This window comes from Pleurodeles waltl, chromosome 12 (genome assembly GCF_031143425.1).
Source record: "Pleurodeles waltl isolate 20211129_DDA chromosome 12, aPleWal1.hap1.20221129, whole genome shotgun sequence".
In the NCBI taxonomy this organism is placed as follows: Eukaryota; Metazoa; Chordata; class Amphibia; order Caudata; family Salamandridae; genus Pleurodeles; species Pleurodeles waltl.
In genome coordinates this window covers 22,794,953-22,806,524 of record NC_090451.1, presented here as the reverse complement: position 1 = coordinate 22,806,524, position 11,572 = coordinate 22,794,953, and the positions used below count along the sequence as shown (strand labels likewise).

The 11,572-nt window shown below is 60.1% G+C and overlaps 1 protein-coding gene across 1 annotated transcript in view; it reads left to right on the top strand.

The window, feature by feature from the left end:
* The first annotated feature begins 2,693 nt into the window (after window positions 1-2,693).
* The window catches only part of KISS1R (KISS1 receptor), a 283,913-nt gene continuing 275,034 nt past the window's right edge, over window positions 2,694-11,572 (top strand). The window contains exon 1 of the mRNA XM_069218456.1: window positions 2,694-4,055. Within this exon, the coding sequence (XP_069074557.1) occupies window positions 3,773-4,055 (283 nt within the window). The 5' untranslated portion in view covers window positions 2,694-3,772. The remainder of the gene's footprint in view (window positions 4,056-11,572) is intronic.

The window sequence follows — 11,572 nt, the reverse complement described above, 5'->3', positions numbered from 1 at the left end:
AGAAAGAGAGAGAGGGAGAGAAAGAGAGGCAACGAGAGAGAGGAAGAGTGAATGAGAGAGAGAGGGGGAGAAAGAGAGAACGAGAGAGAGAGGAAGCAAGAGAGGGGGAGGAAGAACGAGAGAGAGAGAGGGAGAGGACGAGAGGTAACGAGAGAGAGGAAGAGTGAATGAGAGAGAGAGGGGGAGAAAGAGAGAACGAGAGAGAGAGGAAGCAAGAGAGGGAGGCAGCAACAAGAAGAACATGAGAGAGGGTGGGAAAAGAAAAGAGAGTCGGAGCAGAAGAGAACGGGACAAAGGGAAAGAGCAGGAGAGAACGAAAGAAAGAGGGGAGCAAGAGAGGGGGGAGCAGGAGAGCGCGAGAGAGCGGGCAGAGAAAGGGAGAGGTAGGGAGAGAGGGGCGCTGTGCTGGTCAGTGACAGGCCCCCGGCTCACAGACTACAGAAGAGACAGTCGGAGAGACAGCGCACAGTCCACGATAGGAGCAGCGCTGGAGAGGCGAGGGGGAGCGGGTTTGGGGTGAGAAGAGTGAAGGGGAAGGAGGGAGTCACGGGACAGCCGGGCTGGGGAGGAGAGAGACGGAGAGGGACGCCCATGGGCGGAGAGGCGTGGGAGCTGAATCCAGGAGACTGCAAGGAAAAGGGCAGAGACTCCGGCGCAGAAGAGACGGTCAGAGGGAGAGACCCAAAAGTCTTGGGCAGAGAGGACGAGCCCTGAGTCACGGAGGGAGGGATGGAGGAGTGAGGGGCGACGGCGGAGGTGGGGGTCGGAGAGAGTGAAGAGTGAACTCAGAGAGGAGGGGCTACTGAATTGGAAGAGGGAGGGTTTCTGGATCCGAGAGGGGGGAGAGGCGCTGCTTGCCTGAGCCAGAGAGGGAAAGGAAAGAGGAGTGAGGGAGAGACGGGCGCAGAGGATTGGAGAGGTTGTATTTAGAGGGAGGGTGCTGGACCCCGAGGGAGGGTCTGCTCTCTGAGATGGGGGTTGTATTTAGAGGGAGGGTGCTGGACCCCGAGGGAGGGTCGGCTCTCTGAGATGGGGGTTGTACTTAAAGGGAGGGGTGGACTCTGAGGAAGGGTCTTTTTTCTGAGATTGGGGGTTGTATTTAGAGGGAGGGGTTCTGGACCCTGGGGGAGGGTCTGCCTCTCATATGGGGGGGGGGGTTGTATTTAGAGGGAGGGTGCTGCATCCTGAGGGAGGGTCTGCTCTCTGAAATGGGGGTTGTATTTAGAGGGAGGGTGCTGGACACCGAGGGAGGGTCTGCTCCCTGAGATGGGGGCTGTATTTAGAGGGAGGGTGCTGGACCCCGAAGGAGGGTCTGCTCTCTGAAATGGGGGTTGTATTTAGAGCGAGGATACTGGAACCCGAGGGAAGGTCTACCCTCTGAGATGGGGGTTGTATTTAAAGGGAGGGGTGCTGGACCCTGGGGGAGGGTCTACTCTCTGAGATGGGGGTTGTATTTGGAGGGAGGAGTGCTGGACTCTAAGGGAGGGTCTGATCTCTGAGATGGGGGTTGTACTTAGAGGGAGGGTGCTGGACCCCGAGGGAGGGTCTGCCCTCTGAGAAGGGGGCTGTACTTAGAGGGAGGGTGCTGGACCCCGAGGGAGGGTCTGCCCTCTGAGATGGGGGTTGTATTTAGAGGGAGGGGTGCTGGACCCTGGAGGAGGGTCTACTCTCTGAGATTGGGGTTGTATTTGGAGGGAGGAGTGCTGGACCCTGGGGGAGGGTCTGCTCTCTGAGATGGGGGTTGTATTTGGAGGGAGGGGGGCTGGACCCTGGGGGAGGGTCTGCTCTCTGAGATGGGGGTTGTATTTGGAGGGAGGGTGCTGGACCCTGGGGGAGGGTCTGCTCTCTGAGATGGGGGTTGTATTTAAAGGGAGGGGTGCTGGACCCTGGGGGAGGGTCTGCTCTCTGAGATGGGGGTTGTACTTAGAGGGAGGGGTGCTGGACCCTGGGGGAGGGTCTGCCCTCTGAGATGGGGGTTGTATTTAAAGGGAGGGGTGCTGGACCCTGGGGGAGGGTCTGCTCTCTGAGATGGGGGTTGTACTTAGAGGGAGGGGTGCTGGACCTTGGGGGAGGGTCTGCCCTCTGAGATGGGGGTTGTATTTAAAGGGAGGGTGCTGGACCCTGGGGGAGGGTCTGCTCTCTGAGATGGGGGTTGTATTTAGAGAGAGGGTGGTTGACTCTGAGGGAGGGTCTGCTCTCTGAGATGGGGGTTGTACTTAGAGGGAGGGGTGCTGGACCCTGGGGGAGGGTCTGCTCTCTGAGATGGGGGTTGTACTTAGAGGGAGGGGTGCTGGACCTTGGGGGAGGGTCTGCCCTCTGAGATGGGGGTTGTATTTGGAGGGAGGGGTGCTGGACCCTGGGGGAGGGTCTGCTCTCTGAGATGGGGGTTGTATTTGGAGGGAGGGTGCTGGACCCTGGGGGAGGGTCTGCTCTCTGAGATGGGGGTTGTATTTAAAGGGAGGGGTGCTGGACCCTGGGGGAGGGTCTGCTCTCTGAGATGGGGGTTGTACTTAGAGGGAGGGGTGCTGGACCTTGGGGGAGGGTCTGCCCTCTGAGATGGGGGTTGTACTTAGAGGGAGGGTGCTGGACCCTGGGGGAGGGTCTGCCCTCTGAGATGGGGGTTGTACTTAGAGGGAGGGGTAGACTCTGAGGGGCGGTGCTGATGGACAGCTCCCCACTCATGTCTCTGCTTTACTCAGGGGACAAGTTCCTCAGATGGCAGCTGAACAGCCAAGCGCTGGACTGAACCTGAGACCCCCGCACCTCACCGGGGGGGCACCTTATACTCTCAGCCACCCCCCCACGCCTGTGCCAGCCTGGGCTGTGCAGCACTCACTCCCAGCAGCACGTGGGTCGCCCTGCGCCGCTCTCCGTCCCTCTCCACGCACGTGCACCAGCGCCCCTGCACCCTTGGAAGCCTTCACGCGCCTGCCTGTGCCAGCCTTCACCCACTGTGCCAGCCTTCACTGCCGTCTCAGACTCTCAGCCTGCGCCAGCCTTTCTCGGCCTATGCCAGTCTCGGTGCTCCTGCACACGCGGACCTGCGCTCCTCCGCCTCTGGAGGCCTCCCCCCGGCTGCATTTACCTGTGCCAGTCTTCACCACCTGTGCCAGGCTCACTCAGCCCATGCCAGCCTTCCATAGCCTGCCCTTGACTTCCTCAACCTGTGCCAGTCTCTGTTCTCCAGTACCCCGATGGACCAGCGCTCCTCCGCCTCTGTGCCAGCCTTCACCACCTGTGCCAGGCTTCATCTGACTGTGCCAGCTTCGCTTGAGCACTACTTCACTCTCCAGCGTCAACGCGGGTCGTCGTAAGCCGTTCTCCGTCCTCCTGTAGCCACGCGCCCGCGCCATCCTTCCCAGAGGTGCCATCCGTTCTCCGCCTGTGCCACCCTCTGCTCTCCTGCACCCACGTGGACCGGCGCTCCTCCACTTCGACACCTTCTTCCAAGTTCACTTGCTTTAGCCAGTCTTTGCCCGCCGGTGGCACCCTCTCCCCGCCTCTGCTAGACGTCCTCAGCCCGTGCCAGCCTCGCTCACCTGCATGCGCGTGCGGTAGCTTTCGTTCACCTGTGCCCAACTTTGCCCACCTCTACCAGGCTTTACCCGCCTGTGGAAACTTTTGACCATCCGTGCCAGCTTTCATTACCTGTCTCGGCCATCCTTCTTCTTCTGCACGCCCTGCTGCACCCTTCCTCCACCGTCAATCATCTCTGCCAGCCCCCCGACACATGTGCCAGTTTGCTACACCTGCGCCAGCCGGCTGCTCCTGAATGGGGCGCCCGCGCCCAGCGCCCCCCACCGTGGCCATGTGGACAGCCTCTGCCAGCCCAGAGCTGGGCAACGAGTCCTTCCCGCTCAACGAGTCGTACCCGGGCAGATGGCACTCGGAGGGCAACGGCACGGACCCTCGCAGCCCCCCCAGGCTGGTGGACGCCTGGCTCGTGCCCCTCTTCTTTGCCATGCTGATGGTGGTCGGACTAGCGGGCAACTCCCTGGTGATCTACGTCATCTCCAAGCACAAACAGATGAGGACCGTCACCAACTTCTATATAGGTAAAGGGGTCCGGGAGCGGGTCCTGGGGGGCCGGGGGATGAGGGCACAGGACGGGGCTCCGGAAATGGAGGGACGAGCCGTCGGGGGGGGGGGGGGGGGGCACAGAAGGGAGAGAACTGCAGGCAGGGATGGGAGAGTGAGTGCTGACAAGGAGGGGAGAGCGCAGACAAAGAGGGTGAGTGCTGACAAGGAGGGAGAGCGCTGACAAGGAGGGGAGGGCGCTGACAAGGAGGGGAGAGCGCAGACAAGGAGGGTGAGTGCTGACAAGGAGGGAGAGCGCTGACAAGGAAGGGAGAGTGAGTGCTGACAAGGAGGGGAGAGTGCAGACAAGGAAGGGAGAGCGCTGACAAGGAAGGGAGAGCGCTGACAAGGAGGGGAGAGTGCTGACAAGGAGGGGAGAGTGCTGACAAGGAGGGAGAGTGCCGACAAGGAAGGAGAGCGCAGACAAGGAGGGTGAGTGCTGACAAGGAAGGGAGAGCGCTGACAAGGAGGGGAGAGAGCGCTGACAAGGAGGGAGAGAGTGCTGACAAGGAGGGTGAGTGCTGACAAGGGAGGAGAGCGCTGACAAGGAAGGAGAGCGCTGACAAGGAGGGGGAGTGCTGACAAGGAAGGGAGAGCGCTGACAAGGAGGGAGAGTGCCGACAAGGAAGGGAGAGCGCTGACAAGGAAGGAGAGAGTGCTGACAAGGAAGGGAGAGAGCGCTGACAAGGAGGGAGAGAGTGCTGACAAGGAGGGAGAGTGCCGACAAGGAAGGAGAGCGCTGACAAGGAAGGAGAGCGCTGACAAGGAGGGGGAGTGCTGACAAGGAAGGGAGAGCGCTGACAAGGAGGGAGAGTGCCGACAAGGGAGGAGAGTGCTGGCAAGGAAGGGAGAGTGCTGAGGGAGAGTGCCGACAAGGATGGAAGAGAGTGCAGACAAGGAAGGGAGAGCGCTGACAAGGAAGGGAGAGCGCTGACAAGGAAGGGAGAGTGCAGACAAGGAGGGAGAGTGCTGGCAAGGAAGGGAGAGAGTGCAGACAAGGAGGGGAGAGCGCAGACAAGGAGGGGAGAGCGCAGACAAGGAAGGGAGAGCGCAGACAAGGAAGGGAGAGAGTGCAGACAAGGAAGGGAGAGTGCAGACAAGGAAGGGAGAGCGCTGACAAGGAAGGGAGAGCGCTGACAAGGGAGGAGAGTGCTGGCAAGGAAGGGAGAGTGCTGAGGGAGAGCGCTGACAAGGAGGGAGAGCGCCGACAAGGAGGGGAGAGTGCCGACAAGGAAGGGAGAGCGCTGACAAGGAAGGGAGAGAGTGCAGACAAGGAGGGAGAGCGCAGACAAGGAAGGGAGAGAGTGCTGACAAGGAAGGGAGAGCGCTGTCAAGGAAGGGAGAGCGCAGACAGGGAAGGGAGAGCGCTGACAAGAAAGGGAGAGAGTGCAGACTAGAAGGGAGAGTGCAGACAAGGAAGGGAGAGCGCTGACAAGGAAGGGAGAGCGCTGACAAGGGAGTGAGAGCGCTGACAAGGAAGGCACAGCGCAGATAAGGAAGGGAGAGCGCTGACAAGGAAGGGAGAGCGCTGACAAGGAAGGGAGAGTGCAGACAAGGAAGGGAGAGCGCAGACAAGGAAGGGAGAGCGCTGACAAGGAAGGGAGAGCGCTGACAAGGGAGGGAGAGCGCTGACAAGGAAGGCACAGCGCAGATAAGGAAGGGAGAGCGGTGACAAGGGAGGAGAGTGCTGGCAAGGAAGGGAGAGTGCTGAGGGAGAGTGCCGACAAGGAGGGGAGAGTGCCGACAAGGAAGGGAGAGCGCAGACAAGGAAGGGAGAGCGCTGACAAGGGAGGGTGAGAGTGCTGACAAGGAGGGAGAGTGCTGACAAGGAGGGAGAACGCAGACAAGGAAGGGAGAGCGCTGACAAGGGAGGAGAGTGCTGGCAAGGAAGGGAGAGTGCTGAGGGAGAGTGCCGACAAGGAAGGGAGAGCGCTGACAAGGAAGGGAGAGAGTGCAGACAAGGAGGGAGAGCGCAGACAAGGAAGGGAGAGCACTGACAAGGAAGGGAGAGCGCAGACAAGGAAGGGAGAGCGCAGACAAGGAGGGAGAGCGCAGACAAGGAGAGGAGAGTGCTGACAAGGAAGTGAGAGCGCAGACAAGGAAGGGAGAGTGCAGACAAGGAAGGGAGAGCGCAGACAAGGAAGGGAGAGTGCAGACAAGGAAGGGAGAGCGCAGACAAGGAGGGAGAGCGCAGACAAGGAGAGGAGAGTGCTGACAAGGAAGGGAGAGTGCAGACAAGGAAGGGAGAGTGCAGACAAGGAAGGGAGAGCGCTGACAAGGAAGGGAGAGTGCAGACAAGGAACGGAGAGAGTGCAGACAAGGAGGGAGAGTGCAGACAAGGAAGGGAGAGTGCAGACAAGGAAGGGAGAGCGCAGACAAGGAAGGGAGAGCGCTGACAAGGAGGGGAGAGTGCAGACAAGGAAGGGAGAGTGCAGACAAGGAGGGAGAGCGCTGACAAGGAGGGGAGAGTGCAGACAAGGAAGGGAGAGTGCAGACAAGGAGGGAGAGTGCTGGCAAGGAAGGGAGAGAGTGCAGACAAGGAGGGGAGAGCGCAGACAAGGAAGGGAGAGTGCAGACAAGGAGGGGAGAGCGCAGACAAGGAAGGGAGAGTGCAGACAAGGAAGGGAGAGAGTGCAGACAAGGAGGGAGAGTGCTGACAAGGAAGGGAGAGTGCAGACAAGGAAGGGAGAGTGCAGACAAGGAGGGAGAGCGCAGACACGGAAGGGAGAGCGCAGACACGGAAGGGAGAGAGTGCCGACAACGAAGGGAGAGTGCAGACAAGGAAGGAAGTGAGAGCGCAGACAAGGAGGGAGAGCGCAGACAAGGAAGTGAGAGCGCAGACAAGGAGGGAGAGCGCTGACAAGGAGTGAGAGTGCTGACAAGGAGGGAGAGCGCAGACAAGGAAGGGAGAGCGCAGACAAGGAAGGGAGAGCGCTGACAAGGAAGGGAGAGTGCAGACAAGGAAGGGAGAGAGTGCAGACAAGGAAGGGAGAGTGCAGACAAGGAAGGGAGAGAGTGCAGACAAGGAGGGGAGAGCGCAGACAAGGAGGGAGAGTGCAGACAAGGAAGGGAGAGCGCAGACAAGGAGGGAGAGCGCAGACAAGGAAGGGAGAGCGCAGACAAGGAGGGAGAGCGCTGAAAAGGAGGGAGAGCGCAGACAAGGAGGGAGAGTGCAGACAAGGAAGGGGGAGTGCAGACAAGGAAGGGAGAGTGCAGACAAGGAGGGAGAGTGCTGGCAAGGAAGGGAGAGCGCAGACAAGGAAGGGAGAGCGCAGACAAGGAAGGGGGAGTGCAGACAAGGAAGGGAGAGTGCAGACAAGGAAGGGAGAGCTACGACAAGGAAGGGAGAGCGCAGACAGGGAAGGGAGAGCGCAGACAAGGAGGGGAGAGCGCAGACAAGGAGGGAGAGCGCAGACAAGGAAGGGGGAGTGCAGACAAGGAAGGGAGAGTGCAGACAAGGAAGGGGGAGTGCAGACAAGGAAGGGAGAGTGCAGACAAGGAAGGGAGAGTGCAGACAAGGAAGGGAGAGCGCTGACAAGGAGGGGAGAGCGCAGACAGGGAAGGGAGAGCGCAGACAAGGAGGGGAGAGCGCAGACAGGGAGGGAGAGTGCAGACAAGGAAGGGAGAGTGCAGACAAGGAAGGGAGAGCGCAGACAAGGAAGGGGGAGTGCAGACAAGGAAGGGAGAGTGCAGACAAGGAAGGGAGAGTGCTGACAAGGAAGTGAGAGCGCAGACAGGGAAGGGAGAGCGCAGACAAGGAGGGAGAGTGCAGACAAGGAAGGGGGAGTGCAGACAAGGAAGGGAGAGCGCAGACAAGGAAGGGAGAGCGCTGACAAGGAGGGGAGAGCGCAGACAGGGAAGGGAGAGCGCAGACAAGGAGGGAGAGCGCAGACAAGGAAGGGAGAGCGCAGACAAGGAAGGGAGAGTGCAGACAAGGAAGGGAGAGCGCAGACAAGGAAGGGGGAGTGCAGACAAGGAAGGGAGAGTGCAGACAAGGAGGGAGAGTGCAGACAAGGAGGGAGAGTGCAGACAAGGAGGGAGAGCGCAGACAAGGAGGGAGAGCGCAGACAAGGAAGGGAGAGCGCAGACAAGGAGGGAGAGTGCAGACAAGGAAGGGGGAGTGCAGACAAGGAAGGGAGAGTGCTGACAAGGAAGGGAGAGCGCTGACAAGGGAGGGTGAGAGTGCTGACAAGGAAGGGAGAGCGCTGACAAGGAAGGGAGAGCGCAGACAAGGAGGGAGAGCGCTGAAAAGGAGGGAGAACGCAGACAAGGAGGGAGAGCGCAGACAAGGAGGGAGAGCGCAGACAAGGAGGGAGAGCGCAGACAAGGAAGGGAGAGCGCAGACAAGGAGGGGAGAGTGCTGACAAGGAAGTGAGAGCGCAGACAAGGAAGGGAGAGTGCAGACAAGGAAGGGAGAGTGCAGACAAGGAAGGGAGAGCGCTGACAAGGAAGGGAGAGCGCAGACAAGGAAGGGAGAGCGCAGACAAGGAGGGGAGAGTGCTGACAAGGAAGTGAGAGCGCAGACAAGGAAGGGAGAGCGCAGACAAGGAAGGGAGAGTGCAGACAAGGAAGGGAGAGCGCAGACAAGGAGGGGAGAGCGCTGACAAGGAGGGAGAGCGCTGACAAGGAGGGAGAGTGCAGACAAGGAAGGGAGAGTGCAGACAAGGAGGGAGAGTGCTGGCAAGGAAGGGAGAGAGTGCAGACAAGGAGGGGAGAGCGCAGACAAGGAAGGGAGAGTGCAGACAAGGAGGGGAGAGCGCAGACAAGGAAGGGAGAGTGCAGACAAGGAAGGGAGAGAGTGCAGACAAGGAGGGAGAGAGCTGACAAGGAAGGGAGAGTGCAGACAAGGAAGGGAGAGTGCAGACAAGGAGGGAGAGCGCAGACACGGAAGGGAGAGCGCAGACACGGAAGGGAGAGAGTGCCGACAAGGAAGGGAGAGTGCAGACAAGGAAGGAAGTGAGAGCGCAGACAAGGAGGGAGAGCGCAGACAAGGAAGTGAGAGCGCAGACAAGGAGGGAGAGCGCTGACAAGGAGTGAGAGTGCTGACAAGGAGGGAGAGCGCAGACAAGGAAGGGAGAGCGCAGACAAGGAAGGGAGAGCGCTGACAAGGAAGGGAGAGTGCAGACAAGGAAGGGAGAGAGTGCAGACAAGGAAGGGAGAGTGCAGACAAGGAAGGGAGAGAGTGCAGACAAGGAGGGGAGAGCGCAGACAAGGAGGGAGAGTGCAGACAAGGAAGGGAGAGCGCAGACAAGGAGGGAGAGCGCAGACAAGGAAGGGAGAGCGCAGACAAGGAGGGAGAGCGCTGAAAAGGAGGGAGAGCGCAGACAAGGAGGGAGAGGGCAGACAAGGAGGGAGAGTGCAGACAAGGAAGGGGGAGTGCAGACAAGGAAGGGAGAGTGCAGACAAGGAGGGAGAGCGCTGGCAAGGAAGGGAGAGCGCAGACAAGGAAGGGAGAGCGCAGACAAGGAAGGGGGAGTGCAGACAAGGAAGGGAGAGTGCAGACAAGGAAGGGAGAGCTACGACAAGGAAGGGAGAGCGCAGACAGGGAAGGGAGAGCGCAGACAAGGAGGGGAGAGCGCAGACAAGGAGGGAGAGCGCAGACAAGGAAGGGGGAGTGCAGACAAGGAAGGGAGAGTGCAGACAAGGAAGGGGGAGTGCAGACAAGGAAGGGAGAGTGCAGACAAGGAAGGGAGAGTGCAGACAAGGAAGGGAGAGCGCTGACAAGGAGGGGAGAGCGCAGACAGGGAAGGGAGAGCGCAGACAAGGAGGGGAGAGCGCAGACAGGGAGGGAGAGTGCAGACAAGGAAGGGAGAGTGCAGACAAGGAAGGGAGAGCGCTGACAAGGAGGGAGAGTGCAGACAAGGAAGGGAGAGTGCAGACAAGGAAGGGAGAGCGCTGACAAGGAAGGGAGAGCGCAGACAGGGAAGGGAGAGCGCAGACAAGGAGGGAGAGTGCAGACAAGGAAGGGGGAGTGCAGACAAGGAAGGGAGAGTGCAGACAAGGAAGGGAGAGCGCTGACAAGGAGGGGAGAGCGCAGACAGGGAAGGGAGAGCGCAGACAAGGAGGGAGAGCGCAGACAAGGAAGGGAGAGCGCAGACAAGGAAGGGAGAGTGCAGACAAGGAAGGGAGAGCGCAGACAAGGAAGGGGGAGTGCAGACAAGGAAGGGAGAGTGCAGACAAGGAGGGAGAGTGCAGACAAGGAGGGAGAGTGCAGACAAGGAGGGAGAGTGCAGACAAGGAGGGAGAGCGCAGACAAGGAAGGGAGAGCGCAGACAAGGAGGGAGAGTGCAGACAAGGAAGGGGGAGTGCAGACAAGGAAGGGAGAGTGCTGACAAGGAAGGGAGAGCGCTGACAAGGGAGGGTGAGAGTGCTGACAAGGAAGGGAGAGCGCTGACAAGGAAGGGAGAGCGCAGACAAGGAGGGAGAGCGCTGAAAAGGAGGGAGAACGCAGACAAGGAGGGAGAGCGCAGACAAGGAGGGAGAGCGCAGACAAGGAGGGAGAGCGCAGACAAGGAAGGGAGAGCGCAGACAAGGAGGGGAGAGTGCTGACAAGGAAGTGAGAGCGCAGACAAGGAAGGGAGAGTGCAGACAAGGAAGGGAGAGTGCAGACAAGGAAGGGAGAGCGCTGACAAGGAAGGGAGAGCGCAGACAAGGAAGGGAGAGCGCAGACAAGGAGGGGAGAGTGCTGACAAGGAAGTGAGAGCGCAGACAAGGAAGGGAGAGCGCAGACAAGGAAGGGAGAGTGCAGACAAGGAAGGGAGAGCGCAGACAAGGAGGGGAGAGCGCTGACAAGGAGGGAGAGCGCTGACAAGGAGGGAGAGGGCAGACAAGGAGGGAGAGTGCAGACAAGGAAGGGAGAGCGCTGACAAGGAGGGAGAGGGCAGACAAGGAGGGAGAGTGCAGACAAGGAGGGGAGAGCGCTGACAAGGAGGGAGAGCGCTGACAAGGAGGGAGAGGGCAGACAAGGAGGGAGAGTGCAGACAAGGAGGGGAGAGCGCTGACAAGGAAGGGAGAGAGTGCAGACAAGGAAGGGAGAGCGCAGACAAGGGAGGGAGAGTGCAGACAAGGAGGGAGAGCGCAGACAAGGAAGGGAGAGCGCAGACAGGGAAGGGAGAGTGCAGACAAGGGAGGAGAGCGCAGACAAGGAAGGGAGAGCGCAGACAAGGAGGGAGAGCGCAGACAAGGAAGTGAGAGCGCAGACAAGGAGGGAGAGCGCAGACAAGGAAGGGAGAGAGTGCAGACAACGAGGGGAGAGCACAGACAAGGAGGGAGAGAGTGCAGACAAGGAGGGAGAGTGCAGACAAGGAAGGGAGAGAGTGCAGACAAGGAGGGAGAGTGCAGACAAGGAGGGAGAGAGTGCAGACAAGGAGGGGAGAGCGCAGACAAGGAGGGAGAGCGCTGAAAAGGAAGGGAGAGCGCAGACAAGGAGGGAGAGCGCAGACAAGGAAGGGAGAGCGCAGACAAGGAAGGGAGAGAGTGCAGACAAGGAGGGGAG